The 21,322-nt window shown below is 40.0% G+C and overlaps 2 protein-coding genes across 4 annotated transcripts in view; both read left to right on the forward strand.

Moving 5' to 3' along the window:
* Positions 1–5,806: 5,806 nt before the first annotated feature.
* Positions 5,807–17,136, forward strand: meox2a (mesenchyme homeobox 2a). The gene is made up of 3 exons (XM_084944153.1): positions 5,807–6,698; positions 10,833–11,005; positions 15,572–17,136. The coding sequence occupies exons 1-3, from the start codon at positions 6,146–6,148 to the stop codon at positions 15,788–15,790; spliced, it is 945 nt and encodes a 314-aa protein (XP_084800279.1). The 5' UTR covers positions 5,807–6,145; the 3' UTR covers positions 15,791–17,136.
* Positions 17,137–19,712: 2,576 nt separating this feature from the next.
* agmo (alkylglycerol monooxygenase) overlaps positions 19,713–21,322 on the forward strand; it is a 53,847-nt gene continuing 52,237 nt past the window's right edge. For 2 of the 3 annotated variants that reach the window (XM_084944136.1, XM_084944138.1), the window contains exon 1: positions 19,714–20,154. In XM_084944136.1, coding sequence (XP_084800262.1) covers positions 20,047–20,154 — 108 coding nt within the window. In that variant the 5' untranslated portion in view covers positions 19,714–20,046. Of the gene's footprint in view, positions 20,155–21,322 lie in introns of all 3 variants that reach the window. The other variant, XM_084944137.1, reaches the window with a different exon arrangement.

Raw genomic sequence — 21,322 nt, forward strand, 5'->3', positions numbered from 1 at the left:
TAACACGTTGACTTGCATTAGTCAGAAAACAAGTCGGTCCCCCGTATGGTAAGTCGACGGAACAAATTCTCTGGGAATCGTCCAGAAACCCCCAAGAACCCAAAGGGAGAAGGAAGCCGTTAAATCATAAAAGGTTGACTTCACTCTTCTGAATGATTTGCCTTATTGAAACAGCATGTTGAAGCTGGACCATCAGAGGGATGCTGGAGTGATGCAATACGACCAGAGCTCTTCCACAGCGACTGGACCAGGCCTACAGCATTATGTGCTATAGTGTGGAGCAGGAAGTGTAGTGTGCAGGGTGGTTTTGGTTGGGCGGTAGGTGGGCAGGCGATCAAATCGAACAAATAAAAAATCACTAATGGGCCGGTTCACAAATTGAGAAGTCTGGAGTTGTTCCCCGCCTGGCAACCATTCCCACTCGTTTGGAGATGGTGAGGAGTGTGAAGGGGGTGAAATGAAGGAGGGCGTTTACAAATTTAGTCTGGGAGGAAACGAGCTTAGCACTGCGGCTGGCTGAAGCCGGTGCCGCTTTTGGTTTTGGCGGTTGTACTGGGTCCAGATCTAAATGGAGGTTTTAGTGTGGCGACCCCGGGCTGTTTGAGGTGTGGTCTGACTGGGTGCGGGGGCCCTGCACAGCATCACACACGTCTACTCAGGCTCCAATTCCTTCAAGCTGGAGGCAAAGGGGAACCATCACACCAGGCATTTCCAACCAACCCCCCCATTATAGATGATGATCTCACCCCGGCTGTCCACGGCCATTACAGACACAGAAAATGGCCACCTAAGAGCAGCAAGTGAGTTAGATGACACCATTAGAGGAGCATAACAGACTCTAGAGACACATTTTTGCAGAGGCATTATCATCAGCGCTGTGTTATGTTTGAAATAACACCTTCTCGGGGGGAGAAAACGAGCCTGTTTTTAGCTTATGTTTTGAATCTATCAGATTAATTTTGTACATTTTTGTCAAAGGAGCCAAATAATTTTTTCAAACAAAACAAAAGTAACAGGAAAAAGTGGAGTGTGTGAATGTTCCCGGCAGCAGTAATATTAAAAAAAATACTTTGAAAGTAAAAAGGTATCTGTTAAACTAAAAAAAATTAAAGGTTTATGTTTAACAAGTGCATTTTAAGCAGAAAAACCTTCCTTCTCAGAGTTTAAACAAGACATTCTTTCCCCATCATGTAAACAGAAATGTGTCGAATCTCATGCGAGTAAAAGCACAAATGTACTTTGCCCATCTCAAGCCAGAGTTAGTCAGATTGAAAATGACAAAATGATTTTAAAGCCGTCACAGTTTTTTCTTTATGCTGTCTCACTGTCACTCCCTGAGAGGGCTGCCGTTCTCTTTATGCAATTGAGCTGTAAACGGAGACAACTTTTACTGTCTCTCTTCATCATATATCACTGACATCCCGCGATCCTGCATACGGACAATATTCCTGACAACTGCTGTAAATCTGCGGCTGAAGCTTGAAAGGAAATGAGCAGCGACGACAGCTTCCACACCACCCGCATACAGTCATCCCGACACAGCCACTGTCCCTGTTCTGTTATTACTCACAAAATCAGCTCAGTGTGATATGGTATTTGTCAATGAAACTGTAGCACATTTAAGTATTGTCTCCTTATTAAGAATTTGAGTCCTAAAAATATGTTCAAGTTAAGGAGCCGGACAAAAATGAGTAAAAACTACTTGCTGCTACTAATTTTAAAGTTATTTTCTATTGATTACAATCATGAAAATGGCTTGTCTTCTAACACATTTAATGCTTGCAATTGTTTTAAAAGAGATAATAATAAAATTTATTTAAAAAAAAAATCACTGTACTCACTCCATCTTGGGTCAGGAGAAATCAGTGTTCTAACTTCTGCAGGTTTCTACTTATTTACAAAGACACTTCAGTTATCACGTCTGTACTTGGCTGCACGCTTTAGAGGCTCACTGAGTGTTATACACTCTGAAGTGTTTCCATATTAGCCGGAGACTAAAACAAGAGGAAAATCTTTAATACTGATTACGCACACACTGGGCCTTTTTAAATGCTCATATTAGACTCCGAAGCCGAGAGAGCTGGCATCAAAGCTTTTCTGTAGTGAAGCATATTACACATCCGGGCCCGTTAAATTTGGGGATTTGAGTGCAGCAAGTGGCAGCAAGAATAACTGAAAGGATTTAGTTTTATCATAAAGTCTGGTAAGCTGGTGTGCCAGCAGATTTCTTTTTAAATGCAGTATATAAATATATAGTGTTTTGTAACACACTCTAAAGTTGCTGCATGTGGACATACAGGCAGCAATTATAACTTCTCCTAAAAAAGATATTTTACATTATTACGTCTGTGTTTTTCTAATTTGTGTTTGAGCCCCATAACGACATATTTGTTACATATTAACAAATATATTAACATCTTTGTTCACTTCCAGGTGCCATATAAGGATAATTTACATGCTAAATAAAGGAAATATGAAAACATACAGTTACACTTCTCTCATTTTTTCATTTCTTTAATGCGTATAAAACACTTTCAACACATTATTTCTTTTATGCCTCTGTTGGACTTTTGTTGTTAGCTCTGTTTGCTTTTGATCATGTCATTGCTTGTGTGCTTATCCGTGTAGTACTTCTGTATTGGCCTATTTGCATTTCCAGTTAAGATTTTTCTCTTCCAGGCTCTCAGGGGCTTTTAAATCCAACTACACAACTTCCTTCTATTCTTTTCTTCTAATTTTTGCTCTGTTTTGTGTTTTGCCTAGAAGAAAAAAAAAAAAAAAAGAACCCTTAGAAGTTTTAATAACATGTTAAAGAAATGCAGATATACTTTTTCACTGTTTTATCTTTTGGCTAAAGCCAGAACTTTCACTGTTGCTGGCTGGTAAAATTTCAGCAATTAGACAAAGTTTGGTAATTTAGCAGCAAATGGCGATGTTAACTTTAAACACCATCACACACTCCTTAAATTAGTGTAAGAAAAGGAGTAAAGTGGTAGTTGCATGTTTGTTTTGGTGACGGTGGCACTGAGCTGTGGTTGCTGTAATCTGTCCTGCCTGTGGGACTGACTGACAGCCACAGGTTGAGCAGCAGGTCTTTTACCTTCAGTTTCTGTCTACTGTAGAGATAACATGCTGTCCCGAGCCCGGCTTTAAGATCATTGCAAACACAGCCTCTTGATAGCCTCTTCTTTTGAACTTTTTATGCTTTACACACACACACACACTCGCCTTAAAACGTCATGTCACATGTCATCACATAAAAAGTCAGACAAACGTGTGCTTTTGGAGGCCAACACAGGTAGCGGTGGATTTACAGCACCACGGTTTGTGCCAGTATTCAGAATATCATCAAATGGGGCCATTTTTATTTCCAAATAAGAGTTGTTGTTGTTTTTTTTTTATTTCAGAGTTGAAACACATTTGAAAATGCATTTAAACCATCATGCAACACTGAATATCTTCACTGAATACAAACTAATGACGTTTACTTTTAGGGTTCAGTGCTCTTAAAGGCACAATATGTAACCAGTGTCAGGGATTACATTTAATTTAAAAAAAGAAAAGCTAATTAAATATATATAAATGTGTGAAATATTTAATTGCTTTTATGAGGGCAATAAGACTCTTTGATCCTTCTTTTTTTTAACAATAAAAGATGTCAGCTTTAACTATGAGTGTATCCCTATTTTACACACCAACACTCTCGCACTTATTCACACACTAGAACATTTTGCCTCATAAAGCTCACAAGGGCCAAAGACTCGGACCGACTGAAAACACCCACGCCACAGGCCATCGGTGCAGCGAGACCAGCAATAGGATTGGAAACACGTGTGTATTAATACCTGCTCAAGGCCCTGAGCAAATATATAGCCTGGGCTAACCTGCTAATAGCCTTAATTTGTAAGATAAACAGTAGAAGAGTTTGACACTCACTCACCTAAGGTGCCTTTCCTCTGCTGCGCTGCCTCTGCTGCCTTCAGAGGCTTTGGAGGGACTGGGGGGGAGCGACAGCGGCAAAGTTACAGCCTGCCTCCGCCATGCTATCTGTTAAAGTAATTTTCCCCTCAAAGAGGAATTAATTTCCTTTCTCGGGCGGCTCACAGAGCCCCATGGCACAGCCTGACTGAATCCCCAGAGCGTGGAGTCATCGTGACCGTCTCCCTCTAAAACCTGGCCGAGCCATGAAAGCTCTGAAGCAGCTTTGACTTTTAATTTTGTTTTATAGATTATATTGATTTAATTTATACTGTGTATTCTTTTCATTTATACTGCGGGCAGTGTGCAAGTGTGCTTTTGAGTTTTAGAAAACAGAAGTAGGAAGGAAAGGAGATATCTATCAGATGATTATTCATCTGTATTTCACCGAAAATGTAAAACACTTAAGTTACAATTTAATTCTATTATATGAACCATCAATATCACGCAAAGTGTTACATTTTAAATTACATGACTAAGAAAATTTAATTGCATAGAACCATTTTTATAATTCCCCCATTAGGTCAATACCATACAGCTACAAATCCTTATTATGTCTCATCTTTTTCTTCCAAGACTTTCTGTCTTAAATGAGGTTGACAGGAGAAAAATAAATGAATTTTATTTGATTTTATTTGAGCTTTAGTTGAGCTCTGGATATGAATAATTAGAGAAAATAAGAGAAACCAGTGACACATTCACAGCTGTTTTCCAGCTGCTATTTTCCCCCCTACTTCTCACAAAGAATGACTTTTCTTTTATAGCCAAACAAATTTAAAGAGAGACACTAATGTTAGGAGCAAAGAATTTATGAACAACTTTCCTTCTGTTCATTTCCTTCTCTACACTCGAATACTCTCCACATACTAATATATATATATATATATATATATATATATATATATATATATATATATATATATATACATACATACATACATACATAGAGAGAGAATGTGTTACAAGCATAGTTTATACAAAAACAATGTGTTGGCATCTGAAATTGTATACAATAGCGTTTCCACATTTGCCACGGCAATTATTGGTGATAAAAAATAGTGGAATAAAGTTTGTTATTTCAGGAAGCAGATTCTTGACCTTCACGACCTCGTATCAAAAGTCGAAATGTATCCATATCGGTTTAATGATGTGTTTCATTTCAAAATGAGATAAACACCATTTCCAAAAAAAAAGTCACATTCACAAAATGATTGGTTACACTACATTAAAAAGGAACCGTGGTCATTCTAAGTCTAGCATGGGCAAAATGTTAGCCTTCCTTTCACTCAAACACTTATTTTGGAACCAAACTTTTCATATTTGTTGCCAATAAGTTGCAAGTCTGCATCGCAGTGACAAAATAGCTCTCTTAACATCACATGATCGTGATAGTGATGGTTTAAAGTGACCTTTAATGGACGCTACAAGCATCCTGCCCGCTACCACCAACTTTTGACAAAGATGGGGTGACACGCTGAGTTAACCCCTGACACCTCTCCTTCGCTCTCTCTTCACACTCTCTCCCTTCCCCTCATACGACCTCCCTCTCCCTCCCCCAGCCCCACCCATGAACCATTAAGGCTGTTTTCTTGTAGGAAAAAAAGATGGCCACCCGAGGTCAGATCCAAGTCCAAAATAAATTGCCTTCTTTCCTGAGGCTCAGCCATTTTAATAGTACAGATTTATTATGCTGTGCTTTTTGGAGGGTGATCATATGTATGTGGTCAGTAGCGCGTATGCAGTCTATGACCCAGCCTCCCTCTCACGTTACACCCTATTTATAACATCCCCTGCGCTGGCTCCCCTCGTTCTGCAGTTCCTAGGAACCTCCTTCTGCTCCCAGCCTCAAGCTCCAGTCCCGTGTTCCTCCTGACATCTGAGAGGCTCAGCTGCAACTTGTCCTGGGCTAACTGTTTATCCTGTACAGCCTGGCAACTGGCCGCATGCTCTGGATTACCACAAGACACCCATTTCAAAACACATTTTACTTGCTGCTCTGACTATTTTTTCCTAACTGAAGAGAAAAGTTTTGGGATAGTCAAGGGAGAAAGGGAAGCATCTTGGATATGCGCTTGTGATCTTTCTGTTTTTGGTTGATTTAGTAACATTGCCTCTTACGCTTGCCCTTCTCGCCTTTCCTGGAGGGCCGTGTGTGTGTTTGCACACAATGGATCACACACTGTTCGGCTGCCTGCGGAGCCCCCACGCCCCGGCGCAGGCCCTACATCCCGCCTTCACCCAGTCTCCCCTGGCGCTTCACGGACGCTCGGACCACGTCTCCTACCCTGACCTGGCCTCTTCGTCGTCCTCCTCCTCTACCTCCTCACCCTCGCCCTGTATCATCTCCAGCTACCCAGGTGATGACAGCCTGTTTCCTGGGCAGCACCACCACCACCCTCACCGCGGCCACCTGCCCTCCCAGCAGCATCACCACCCACCTCAGCACCATACATCTTGGCATATCCCGCAGATGCCGTCACCTGGCAGCAGTACTCGCCACAGTCTTTGCCACCCACACTCCCACTCATCCCACGACAATGGGCCCACGCCTTCAGACCTGGGCCACCCCGGTGGGCCCAGTATGTGCGCCAGCACCCCCAGTCTAGGCAGTGGCAGCACCCCTACAGGGGCCTCTTGTGTGCCTGCAGACTTTGGCAGACAGACTTTGTCACCTGCTGAGGCCGAGAAGAGAAACGGCAAGAGGAAAAGTGACAGTTCAGGTAAGAGAAGCTGGGATTTTCTGAAGCGAGAAGTGAAGCAGTTCTAAAGGCAGAGATTTCATTTGTGTGTTTTTTTAAAGCTGACACATTGCACAACCCGAGACTTCATGTAAAATACATTGGAGGCATTTCTAAAATGTCTTTGTTCATTATTTTACTTGGATAAACATTTTAACATAAATATCAGCGTTTAAGAAATTCCACACAGAGCTCAAGAATAACAGAAACATCTGTACACATCACTCTAAATCATTCAACAGCACGACTGTTGGGAATTCTGCAGCTCCGATACAAAAACAAAAAAATGTCTGGAAAGCAGTTTGTAGGTGCCGGCTGACACGCAGCAAGGCAGGAGGCGACAGGCGGACTGAAGCGTGGAGCAAAGGCCACATCATAAGTGTGCGGGCACATCTAACTACTGGCATGTTTTGTTTAAAAATCACATCTGGTTTGTTGCGACACTTTTTAGAGAGCTGAGAATAAAGAGGGCAGTAAAGAATTAATGTCATGGATAGTAAAAGACTACACCGGTGCCTCATGGCACACTAAACAACCGGGCGGACGCAAATTGTTTTCATTTACTAAAAACTGCAGTTAAAAGAAATCGCAGGTTTACTGAAGTAAAATGAAAGTGAAGATATTTGAGTGTCATGTTTAACAAAGGCCAAGTTTAGATAGGGAACTTCCTACTGTTACAAAATGAATGTAGCTAATCATATTAATATTTGATCTTTTTTCATTGATTTTAAATTATCTTATTATCACAACAAAAAAAAAAAAACACCACTTAATTCCTATAAAATTTAAAAGACCATTACAAGTTTCCTTTATTTTTATCTACAGGCAGTTGTATGTTCAGTACAGTAAAGGTCCCGAGGGCAGTGAGCTTTAACGACACCTTTTTGTTAAATTTTACATTTGTGATTCTCCCAAAAATCACCCTTGAACTATGCATGTATAATCATTTTATTGTTCTTGAATCGGCCTCATTCATACAAATGTATTTAAAAATTCAAAACCACAGATAATTATAAAAAGCACACTTCTCACAAATCATTAATAAATAAACACCTTTTTAATACAATTTTTAAATTGATAATACACCAGCTGATGACCTGCAAAACCTTTGCAACCTGCAGGCACCACAATAATCAATCACACGATGACAAATGGCCGGGGTCGGGTCGCAAGAAATCTCACTAGCAAAGTGATATCAGTGAGAGTTTCTCACAGAAAGTCTTCTCGCCAGTTTGTTTCCATTTGAGGACTGCAGCCTGTCATTGCTAATCCTGCACCCTTTGGATAAGGTCTCTGTACTCACAGTGCATCATCTGCAGTTGACCGGTGATATTCCCACATCTCCACAGGATACTTGGAGAGTGTGTTTTTTCCCCCTCTGACTGGTTGGGTGTTGCGGTAGCTGACAACAAGTTTATATACCAAAAGTTGGGGAAATATAACAGGATTAACTTCAGACTGACTTTAAAAAATAATACAAAACAAAACACCACTGGCACTAATTTAGTTTTCAATCCAAATTCTGCGTTGATTATTAGAAACTCCATAAGTGAACTGAAATATTTGCCATTTTACAACATAAAAAGACAAAGTTTTTAACGTTTTATTTTCCTTTGCACTAAATGTCCAATTGTCCACATGCAAAATGTTGAAATAGTACATTTAACCCATTAATTTATTACTCTACCTCCTACTCCCTTTCCTCTTTTGTCAAATCACTGGAAAACTGAGCCCTTGCCTCCAGATCCCACTTCCTCTGCAACAATAGTCACTGCGTACTCATTACATGTGCAGTGCATTCTCCCAATGCTAACACCAATCACGCTGATTATTGGGGCTAACTAGGCTGCTGACTCAGTCAGCTGTCTAAATATCAGAGCGCTGCCTGTTGCATGAGATAGAGCTCTGATTAGGTTTCACCATCTGGACGAGAAACTTGAGCGAAACCTGAATTTAGATACAGAAATAATAACAAAACCCGAGAGCTCACTTCCATGCTAGAGTTTACCCCCTTTTTTTGCTCAAATATGAAGCTTCTCGGCTTTCTGTCTTTAATACCCAACTGTGAATGTTTCCTTAAGGAAGGACGGAGGGTCAGCTAATGAGATGAGTCCGTGTGTCTGGTTTCTGGGGAACCTGCAGCAGACTTTCAGCTGCAGTGACGGCAGAGGGCCTTTGCTTAGTTTCTCGGTCACATTTGCACAGTACTGTCAAGGGAGTGTTCGTCCTTTAAAAGTTACTAGATTTTCTGTGGGGAACAATAAAAGGTGCTTCAAGTCTTATTTTGTTGAGGCAGAGTTGTAAAACAGACGAGTGAAGTGCCGAAGGCGTTTTGCTGGCATTCGAAATTTCTTTTAAAGCAGTTTAAGAAAAACATTGTGGCATCGTTGATGTGTTTGAATTCATTTTTGTGCATAAAAAAAAAAAAATAAATAAAATCTATTTTTCAGTAAAGGGAAAACAACCAGTGCTTATGTTCCCAGCATAAGAAAAATAACCCGATCATTATTTTATCCATCCAATCTTACATTATTTTTTAAAAGCGTCACTCCTGTAATGCGCTAAGTTCATTTGGGAACCCTCAACGATGTGCCCTGTCTGGGTGCATGTATTTTTCTCATATTATTCCTGCTTTTTTGTGGAGAGATGAAAGTTACAGGGAGAACCTAATTGCTGTGGTGTAGTGGCTGGGTCATAAAAGCCCGCCGCTTGTTTCAGCTCCAGGCCTATTGGTCTGGAGCAGCTGGCTCTGTTATACTTTTATTTCTCTTTACACAATGTCTGTGTTTACCAGAGAGAGTGGATGAACACATCTGAAAGGCCTGCTTCAATAAGACACACACTGTAGCAAAAGGACTGAAATTACAGAGAGGGAAAGGCAAGGTCAAGGGGGAGCTGGACACAAGTTGCGGGTCAAGCAATGATCGGTTTCATTTCATAAAACCCGTGAGGGAATTCTTGCAGTCTTATATATGTTTTGTTTGTCCTTGGCTCTAAAACTGTGTGACTACCATACAAATATAACTTTTGTAGGGCAGTTTCAGTTTACCTCTCATCTTCTCTTCAGACTCAAGGGAGTTATTTTGCTTGAGAAAATATACACTTAATTAGAAGGAAGATTCTCTTTATGACAGGAAAACAGAACCAGCAGGGGTCCCCGATGGGACAAATCTGAGTTAAAGTTGAAGTTTCCTCTCTTATGTGGCTTCACACTTTGCACCGTTTGTGAGTCTGGCTCTGAGCTGCACGACTATTTACAGTTTGGCTTGACGTAGACCTGCTGGATTAACACACACAACAGAACAGGACCGCAGATGAATTAGCATGCAATCGCTACTGCCTTCAAGTGCAATGTGCAACTGAAGCGTGTCCAACAGAGAAACCACAAAGACTGCTCACAATAGGAAAATTTTGGAGGGCAAATGAGCCGTATGTGTTTTCTTCGGAAAGTTTGTGGAAATACCAAAACAAAAAGTATTTTTCTGGCATGATGAATTAAAGTGGAGATGTCACAAGCTAGGAATTTATATTTTTTTAAGGAAGTGCATAATTTGTTCCAAGTTCCCACTTTGCCCATATTTGTATTACTGGTATATGCATTTTTGAAGACGTTCGTTTGCAGCTTCCTGGATTTTACATATCTAACATCTGATCTTATGACTGCAGTATATTTGCTGACTTTCTGAAAACTGCAAACTTAATGGCAATCAAAAGACACACAGTTGAAAAATAATAGGATCAAAATAAATGCAAATAGCAGCACTTCAGACACTTTTTCCTTTCCTGATATAAAATTTAAAGCTGGAGCAGCAGACTTCTTCAAGCCAAATTACATCCATGTTGACAGTAAAAGAGCCAGCCTATTGTAATAGCACAGCTGCCGTCGTGCAGACACACATGTGTTGCCGCCCATGAGTCCTTCCAGCCACTTAAAGTATTCATAAACAATGTCTGAACAATAAAGTGTGACTGACAGCTCTCACTGTTTCTCTTACTTTGCCCCTTTTCTCCCCCTGCTGATTTGCACCTGCCACGTAACATTTGCCTTATTTTTATTTTTGCTGCATATAAATCTGCTCTGAGTGCAACACAAACCTGTGTGGTGTTTGGTTTCAGAGTCCCAGGATGGGAATTACAAGTCAGACGTGAGCAGCAAGCCCAGGAAGGAGAGGACGGCATTCACCAAGGAGCAAATCCGAGAGCTGGAGGCAGAGTTCGCCCACCACAACTACCTAACCAGACTAAGGCGCTACGAGATTGCTGTCAACCTCGACCTCACTGAAAGACAAGTATGTTCCTACCCACCACTGTTTGTTTTCCCCTGGGTTTAGACATTATTGAACCCCCCCCCCCCATTAGCACATTAATGCCATGTTGTGAAAACAAAGGCGGCCTCGGGACGACGAGGAGGCTTTTCAGCTTGCTACTGTGTTTTTGTAACTTCGGTGTGAGGGCTATTGTACTCCAGATGTGGCTGTATGAAGGGACTATCATATTCCAGATGTTCCTGACTATTCTTTCAGGCCATCCACAGTCAAGACAGGGAGACGGGTTTAAGGAAGTGCTGTCTAGCAAGTCACTTCCTCTCTCCCACTACCCCTGCAAATACAAATTGGTCTCTGAGCGTGGGCCGATTGCTGTAAAATGCAGGCACATGAAATAAATAACAGGAGACAAATGGTTGAGGGAAGGAAAAAGTGTAGTGTCTGTTTTTCTGTGACACCCGTTTGGAAGTTTTAACTCACACTTAGTTGACCCCATGCCAGCAATATTTTGCGTTGTGATAAGGTGTAGTTTGAATGTAAAAAACAGACGTTTTATGAGATGCTCTTAGAAGCAAATCACCACATTAGACCCACAAATTATGTATGTATATATATATATACATATATATATATATATATATATATATATATATATATATATATATATATATGTAGAGAGAGAGAGAGAGAGAGAGAGAGAGAGAGAGAGAGATGTGTGAGTGTGTGTGTATCACACCACATAATATTGCTGGCATGGGGTCAACTAAGTGCGAGTTAAAGCTTCCAAACGGGTGTCACAGAACAACAGACACTACACTTTTTCCTTCCCTCAACCATTTGTCTCCTGTTATATATTTCATGTGCCTGCATTTTACATCAATCGGCCCACGCTCAGAGACCAATTTGATAGCATGCATTTATAGCATGCATGCTGGTTAAATTCCAGAGCTTAGTGGAACACATTAATGATTTTAGTTCCACTTACTCTTACTGCTTTCACATATAAATATGTCAGCTACAAGAAAGTAAAAAAAGTTGCACTAAAATGTATAATAGATTAAACAGAGGGACACAAATTAAAGTGCATTACTAAACATGAAAACCTAAATTTCAAAAGAGGTGATTTGTTAGGGAGGAAAAGAAAAGATTAATCTTAAATTGATTTAAGATTAAATCAAGGAAAAGTCTTGATTTACGACCCTGTCCCCCCAGTTAGAATGTAAATAAATACATAATTAAATGCAAATAATTTAAAAGATATATTTAAATGCAAAGATTACAAAAGCCAATAAATAGGTGTGTCAATCTATTTGAGAATCATACATTTTTAACATATAATTTCATTTTAATTTGATGCCAAAAACACAGTAAGAAACTGGAACTGGGACATGTTTCCCCTTGTTGCATCATCCCTTCATTTAACAACAATCGGTTTGGGAAAAGTGTTTGGGAAAAGGTTTTCTCCTTCTTGCTTGTCATAGGATTTCGGCAGTTGAGCCTCAAATTTTTTTTGTTTGCTTTGTAAGCCACCGAATGTTTTAAGTGGGCGACAGGTCAAGACTGCAAATAGGCCAGTGTAGCACCAAGGGTCTATTACTGTGCACTGTAAATGTCCTCATTTAAAATTATGTTTTAATAAATTTAACCTAGTTTTTACTGGGCTGTGTGCATTACTTGCATAATAGAACACGTTGTTAAAAAGTTTCTACTTGACTTTTCTGAGAATGGAATATTTCCACGAGTGCAAAGGATCATGGTACTGTTAATGTTTAATTTAGTGCTGTAGTGTTGTGATCTTTTTTTTCAGTCATGTGTTTAGACTTTGATTCTTGTGGATATCTGATGTGGTTTCCAGGGTTTGTGCTTCAAAGGACAGTGTAAAGGTTTAGCTATTAATAGGATGAGACGGTCAGTGATGCTGTTTAACTTTGCGATTTTGTAACTGTGTGGTGTGTGGGGCAGAAAAAACACACTGATATCTTTGTTTCTTAACATGTTATGCAAATAATGTGTAAAAGTACTTTTTTTTTAAATAAAAGACCTTACAAGTTTTATGAATATGCAAAACTACAGTTGTAAAAAAAAGTACATTTAACAAAACTGAATAGAGATTTCTTTGGTATATACTCACCAACCACTTTAATAAGCAGAGATTGTGGTCCATACTGACATGAGAGCATTACACAGTTGCTGCAGATTTTTCTGCTCCACATGCATGATGGGAATCTCCCATTCCTTCACATCCAAAAAAGTGCTCTCTTGAACTGAGTTCTGGTGACTATGGAGGCCATTTGAGTACAGTGAACTCACTGATATGTTCAAGAAACCAGTTTGAGATGATCTGTGACATGGCATGTTAGGGGCACGAAGATGGGTACGCTGGGGTCATAAAGGGATGGACGTGGTCAGCAGCAGTACTCGGGCTTGTTGTGGTGTTTAGTCGATGCTCACTTGGTATGACGGAACTCCAAGTGTGCCAAGAAAGTTTTCCCTCACACCATTACAACACTACCGCCAGCCTGAACTGTTGATGCAAGGGAGGATGAGCCAATCTTTTGTGTTGTTTACGACAAATTCTGACCCAACCATCCAAATGTTGCAGCAGAAATTGAGACTCATCAGAACAGCCAATGTTTTTCCAATCCTGTTCTCCAATTTTGTTTCCCGTTCTTTGGTGACTTGTAGTGCATTCAGAGAGGCTCTTCTTTTTCTTCTATCAGCACAAAACTATCTGGCCATTCTCTTCTGACCTCTGGCATCAACAAAGCAATTTTTGCCAAGAGAACTGCTGCTCTTTGGATAGTTCCTCTTTTTCTGACCATTCTCTGTAAACCCTAAAGATGGTAGTGTGGGGAAATTCCAGCAGATCAGAAGTTTCTGAAATACTCAGACCAAGCCATCTGGCAACAATAACCATGCCACATTCTGAGTCACTTAAATCACCTTTCTTTGCCATTCTGATGGTTGGATTTAACTTCAACAGATCTGCTTGACCATGCCCACAAGTCTAAATATATTGAGTTGTTGCAATGTGATTGGCTGATGAACATTTGCTGGTGTACCTAACAAAGCAGACAGCTACAGTGTATATTAAGTTTATATGAAAACGTAGTGAAATCTTTGAATCCCACTAAATGTGGTGACTTTCAGAGTAATGTGCTTCTCAGGCTGTAAGCAAATGTAAATTGTAACATGAATGTGAAATGTACCTTAATGTGTATAAGTCATGCTCTGCTTTTCCATCACATTTCAAAGTCGCAAAAACTCAAGAAAAGGCCCAACTTTTTTCAGCCTTCTCCAAGACTATCGCAATTAATCTTTACGTGGCTTTACAGAGCAGGAAATTTGTGTGAAATTTTGTCAGCTTATGCAGCATATGTTGTGTGTGACCTCAGTTTGGTCTGGGAAGTAGAGCAAGAGATAGTGAGGTAAATATTGGCAATGCAATCAGTTCTTGATTTATGCTGCGTGTGCTGTTTGGGGAAATCTGATGGATGTTTTATGTCTTGCAAAAATAGAAATATTTTCAAAGATGGCAGCTGTAAAGCTCCCACGCCTAATCCCTTGCATGACTGGGTTTAACAGAGAGTTTATTGTAGATTGAGAGTAGATAAGAGAGTAGATTGTAGCTACACACCTAATTGCAGTCATTAAATGTTGTAAACAAAAATGTGATATAAACCTAATCAAACTTTGAAGGTTTTAATCAATATCATTTTTATCCAGATTTGACTTGAAATTTTAAATTGCACGAACCAGTGCTTCTTGTCTTCTTTTGTACGTGTATTACATTAGTGCACCAGAGTGTTTCCAGAGAGGCCATTTCCAGACAACCACGTGCCCTATAAGTTCTCCCTATATGCTTGTTTCACACCTGTAGCTGGACCTACCCAAACCTGAGTTCAGGGTCTTTGGTATTTTGTATAAACTGAGTGTCACTTTCAGTGTAATGTTAAGCAGTTCAGGTACACTGCAGGTGAGTCTGAATAGTAAATTTTTCTGATATCTTGAGAATATTACTAAATAAATGCTGCTCAGCTTCAGTCCTTGTCCCTCTCCTGCTTTTAGCAAAGACCCCAAAGCCTGTGAAGAATCCGAGGTGGTGCTCAGTCCATTGTACACCCTTAACATTTAAGACAAACGTTTGTGCTGTCAACTAACTTCCTGACCATGTGACTGCTCACCCCCCTGGGAATGACACTCCCCAAAAATAAACCGCTTCCACCCTGCATGACAGGGACAAGCTCGGCTTCCCATCTCATCCTCCCCCTCCCTTCGAGCGCGTGTGTCGACACTAACGGAGCCACTGCTTCTATTTGACGTGTAAACTGTTTTAAGCAACAGCTTAATCATCAGTCTGAGAGACGTAAATACGGTCGGGGCTGTTGAGTCAGGGAAAAACAGGTAGACACCAAGTGCCAGATGTAACCGAACATCCATACATAATTGTTGGTGTAGAAATAGCTGCCAAACTTTAAGAGAAAGTTGCTGTCGAGAGCATTAAGGCTTCCTAATTACTTTTTGGTGATTTATGTTGAGTTTAATCTCTCTTCAAGTGCAACGACATTGATATTTTCTGTCTCCGTGCAGGTGAAGGTGTGGTTCCAGAACAGAAGGATGAAGTGGAAAAGAGTGAAGGGTGGCCAGCAGGGGGCAGCAGCTCGAGAGAAAGAACTGGTGAACGTGAAAAAGGGGACGCTGCTGCCTTCAGAGTTCTCTGGCATTGCGGCGCTCCACCATTCGACGGACTCCTTAGCCAATGAAGACAGTCATGACAGCGACCAGAGCTCTGAGCATGCCCACTTATGATGCACACACGTGCAACCCTGTGCCCCCGGAGCCTCCGCCTCAGGACCGTCCTTAGAAGGACTGCTGTTTGCTGATTCGCCATCGTCATACAACGATGCTAAAAAACATGTACAAATGTACAGAGGAATGATGTATAGTAGAGACGGAGTTGTCATGCAGGCAAAATGTAAATTTGATGAACTGAGCACATAAAAGGAGACGGTGCCATTGGTTTAGAAAGTCCTCAAATGCCAAAAAAGAGAAAAATATTATGAATCTGGAAATGTGAGATCATTGGTTATATAATTCTTCTGGACAGTACAAACAAATTTGGAAATCATATTCATTTAAACATTCCATGTTTGCCTTGAGAAAAGCAGGCTGTGGCTTCGATTTGCACTGTTAAACATACAGTCTGCCCTCAATCGGTTTCTACTGTAAAAACTGTAAATTAGAATGTAATGGAGTTATTGGTTAAATCAAGTGCCAGGAAATGAAATTTGCCTAGCTAATATAAATGATTTGTAAATAAATATCAGTATTGTTTTACCTTAACAACGATTCTATACCCAGACTATTCAGCTCATGCAGTAATAAACACTGATGGTTCTTAAGCTGACACTTTTCTGCCTGGAGATGATGTTTTGCAAACAAATCTGAAACCCCTTTTTCAAGGTCTGTTGCAAATTGAATAAAAATTTAACCAGTGGTAAATGGAATTTCTTATGTACAACTTTTTCCCCCATTTATGCAGCCATCCACACTTACAAATCCAAGGTGATGAATGTGTGTTCCACAAAGTGAAGCCGAAACCAATTAAAAATTGCAGAGTGTGTAGAAAGCCGCTGATGTGGGAGCAAACTAAAATCACCTTTGCCTGGGGGCAGGGTAGGGGCTCCAGCCCGCAAAGGATCGGATTCTGTTACAACATCCAGTTGAAAATAATTTCATGTCTTGATCTCATCTTTCAGCGCGTTGTGATTGTGCATGCTAATTTGTTTAAGAGGCACCACTACATTTTTTTTCGCTCCCCCAAACCCACAGCATGAGCGTGATTTCTTTTTCTGTTTTCCCTGCCACTTTATTTCCATGCATTATTCTTTAGAAAGTATTTACAAATATGAAACACTCACCGTTTCCACAATGTCTTAAATTTTAACCTGGGAACAGTATCGTCCTCGATGTAACAGACCATATATGTAACTGATAAACAAGTCACAGATATGTTCTTGCCACAACCAGCTTTCCCCTGACCTCTGGAGCTTGGCTGCTGTAATTAAAACAAAAGCAAGTAAGTAAAATTTTCTTTAAGCCTCTAAAGTTTACGTATAAACTCTTGAATAAATACAAAAATTGCCCAACTTCAATCTGCCTGTATATGGCTTTATGCACATAACATCATGCAAAAACCTCTATAAATCAGATCTCGATTTATAGAGGTTTTTGCATGTTGTTATGTGCATACAGCTCAAGAGTTGTCTGCCATATCAGATGTGACACAACCACAGCTACAGAAGGAAAATGTGCATTCCCTGACTGGTTGTCATGTGGTTCCTGGTGGTTGTTTGCTGTCACTAGGCAAAACTGGTCACCAGCAAATTATTGGGGTTGCCCATAGTTTGCATGGAAGATGCAGGCATGTCTGCAAACACTTGCTAACTACTAGCAAAATGACAGTAAAGCTTGAAAAAGTGCAAAACAAACTATAAATGGAGACTATTTGACTTCAAAGTAAAAGTTGTACCTTGGAGCTGTGGTCAATGTGTTTCAAAAGCCACAGCTTTTACTTTGAAGGTAAATGGTCTCTGCTTCTGCTTTGTGTCACACTTTTCACAGTTTCACTACTGCCTTGCAAGTATTTGGTGAGTGTGTTCCATGCAACTTGGAACCATCGAAATCACAAGGTGGCCTTCTTTAACATGGCAAAGAATGTATATTCTTAGTAACCGTATGTCACAAATGGTCCACAAATTAATGTCATGTGGTTAATGATCATGTGACCACAAAAAAAAAAAAAACTTAAAATAAGGACTATACACAATTACACTTATTCGTATGCTAAGTATGACAGCATAACATATGCTAATAGCCCGGTGAACAGAAAATGTTAAATATTTTATCCAGCAGTGAGTCTTATTATCAGCTAAGGATAGCTCTGGTTGGCTATCAAGCTTAGTTAGCAAGGCACTCAGTAATTGTACATCATGATATAGGATGCAATGCACATATTTGCATGGTCAAAAAACAAGTGTAAAACAATAAGTAAGGCTAAATCCTTAGAATTTATTTTAGTTGAATGGAACAAAACCCTTCAAGAATCAAATCCTGTTACTTGGGCATTTTCTTAGGTAGCATTAAAAAAGTAACTTTAATTTCAAAACTGCGTATATAAAACTTCAAATCTGACATAAAATGCTTAAACAAAATAATATTATAAAATGTTTTTTTTCTCCTGCATTTAAGGATCAAAAGGCCTAAAAAGTCAATGACAATCAGTGGCTTTAGATGATTACAAGCAAAATAACTGCTAGCAACGCTAAGCGGGCGGTGGCCGAGTTAATGTTTTATAAACTTTGAGGTAAGGAGTTGAAGTGACTATCAGTGACAGGACATGATACTATTGATTAACTGATAGTAGATACATTATAGGGTTATCAGTTAGCAACCAACAATCTGAGAAAAAGTGGTGCACAAAAAGCAAATTGCCCTAAAGCGGCCCAAATCTTATCAGTGCATTTAAACCTAAACAACATTAAAGGTGTGGTGCTTATAAAAAAATAATATTCCCTTGTTACCTGATACTGAACAAATAGATGAGTTTAAGTTGTCTTTCTTTTACTTTCAAATAAGCTACATGATTAAAAACAAACAAATAAACAAACAAAAACATCTCATTAAAGGGTCAAATCCCAGAGGTTGTTACCTCCTTATGTAGCCTTATGTAGCCAACCCTCCCCCATCCATTTTTAAATCAGTTACAGTGACCAGATGTCCCACTTCATGTGGGACTGCACACCATCTTTATGACCGCTGCCCCACAAAAGCGAACAAGTGTGAGTCATGGCACATTCCCACTAGAACCCAACAATGATCAACAGACAGAGCAGCAGCTTAACAGTTATTGCAACACACACAAAAAAAAATACGGTAATCTGTGTACACGATGACGACTGCATAAAACTGTAAAAATTAAACTTTCGTTTTCATTTATACTCACAGTATTTACATAGTGATGCATTTGGGAAAACAGTCTCCAAATAATACAATGCTACTGTGAATTTGTCCTTCACATGATCAATGACAGGCCTACAACATGCACAGTATGTGTCTCTATGGTTTAAGTAACGTGTCTCCTGCAAACACAAGATCTCACATTTAGTTTATGACCTTTAAGGGTCAAGGTCCACCCAATAAGTTACTGCTGTTTGAGCTCTGTATAATCATTCGGTTCACAGTAGTTTGGCACTTCTGCACCAATCATGTACCCAGCTTGACTGAAGAGGACACTGAGCTGATTGTCCAATGCAGGTCAGACTTTGGGAAGTACCCCTCATGTCTCTTTCAAACCAAAAAAGAAGTCATCCATCAGCTTGTGCAGCTAGTTTTAAAGCATGACCAAAAATAAATGGAAATGTGTTGAGGGAACTGTCAGCTGTTCTAGTGTGTGGTGATCTTATTCACTCACTTCTGTGCTTGGATGCATCTCTCAGTATGCCTCTGTAATCTATATAAACTGTAAACTATATATAATCTATACATATATGCCCCTTGTCTAGTTCATATTGGCTGTAACCCTGTCGAATACTTTGAACAGTTTTACCTGACATTCAGACAAATAGCAACAGTGCGTGAAGATTAAACAGCTGGATAACTTCACTTCAGCTCACAAAAACATTCTCCACCCTCCAACACACGCAGACAGTAAGCTGCGTAAACAAACTCTCGCGAGATAAAATGACGTCAAATGATACTAATGTATCAGCCTGACCAAAGGTAAACTTTCGTCCTATAAAGGGGATTTAAAGGTAATTGGTCGCAGTAACAGAACCCTGCGGCCACTTTAAACCCGGGCAGAGTCGGTTTCCTCGATGTGAGAAGTTTACTCATCCGCTTGCACGCTCTCTATTTCGTAAGCGACCTACTCTAGGTGAAAGGGGCAGGGCGCTTAGACTGTGAGCAGACGTCTTGAAGTGGTTTAGCAGAACTTCGCACCTGCACAGGTAACAGAAACTCACCTGTGTAGCAGCTGTGAGTGATCCGCTGTCAGATCTGAAACCATGGAGTACGATTCGGTGTCGAGGGGAGCCCGAGCCATGTTTTTCATGCTCACACCGAATGAATCATCTTTTGAGAAAGTGGAGGATGTCCCTCAGTATGTGCAGCAGGTGGGTGTCGCCTCGTTCTCGTTCACAACTAATACATCTGGTGTTTTAGGGTTATACTGAACCCGCCCCATTGTCCCCTCACTTTATCAGATACAGTTGACAGAGCCTTTTCACTTGGTCAGTAAAGTATCGATTTGAGTTGAGTCAATCAACTGAAAATCGGCATATTTAAAACAGTTGAAGTATTCGTCAGAAGAAAAAGGTCAAACAGTCTGTTTTTCTTCTTTCTAAATGAGACTTTTGAACTGAACAGTTTTTATTCAGAGCACTTAGAGCTCTGGGGAGTAAGTGCATGAGTAAATATGAAGTGAAATTTGAAGTTTAAGTTAATAAATGTCAGCCTATGGAGAATATTGCATTAAGTATGGAAAAGTTACATTTGTATCAACACAGTAACTAATCTGCTCAACTTATATAAATCTAATTACTTCTGCCTAATGAAAAATTTATAGCAACGTTCTTTCTTTTCTCCTTCTGTCACTTTACAGCATCTCAATTACCCTTTTATTGTGACAAATGGCTGGTGCAGGTTTAACAACACATGTTTGTTATGAGTTTTTATGAGCAAATCAGGGGAGGAGAACAATTACCCTCGCAGCAGGAGTCCTAAAAATCCACTAACAAGTGTGATAAAGCAAATTTGTTGTTACTGCAGGGCTTACTGGTGATTAATATTTTGCTTGGGCGTGCCTGAGCAGTTTAGTGACTCGGCACTGTTTACAGCATGTCGTTAATTATTCTTCATCACTGTCATTCTGTGATCCCAACAGGCCAAATTAGTCAAAGGGGGGAAAATCACAATGCAATCTTGTGATTTTTGGAGTTATTTGGAATTGTGGGCTTCTGGGTTGTTACCAGTTCTCTCAGCTGTTTGGTGATTTGAATGCAAACACAAAATTTCTCAGACAGCAGTGATAAAAGTGTTTTGTCAGTCTGCATGTTTTTAGCCAACATCACTCAACTGTGACCTTTTTAAAATGGCTGTTTGGGGGGTGGGGGGGACATCTGGTCCACAAATGTTATTTTCCATGTAGGTTTGAATTCAGAAGAAAATAAAATACAATTATTACAACGCCACAACAAACAGTCCACACAAGCTCAAAGTATACTCAAGTTTAAAAAAAGGCTTGTGCAATTTTTAGTTCAAAATATAATCGCGAACAGTGTG

The sequence above is a fragment of the Perissodus microlepis genome, chromosome 11, assembly GCF_051167445.1.
Source record: "Perissodus microlepis isolate ML-2025 ecotype Zambia chromosome 11, ASM5116744v1, whole genome shotgun sequence".
NCBI classification, from domain to species: domain Eukaryota; kingdom Metazoa; phylum Chordata; class Actinopteri; order Cichliformes; family Cichlidae; genus Perissodus; species Perissodus microlepis.

Bases quoted from the DNA above. Each gene is read 5' to 3' on its own strand.
- meox2a (XM_084944153.1), top strand. From the start codon at position 6,146: ATGGATCACACACTGTTCGGCTGCCTGCGGAGCCCCCACGCCCCGGCG. The intron at 6,699-10,832 runs GTAAGAGAAGCT...GTTTGGTTTCAG, and splicing joins GAGGAAAAGTGACAGTTCAG to AGTCCCAGGATGGGAATTAC. The intron at 11,006-15,571 runs GTATGTTCCTAC...GTCTCCGTGCAG, and splicing joins TCGACCTCACTGAAAGACAA to GTGAAGGTGTGGTTCCAGAA.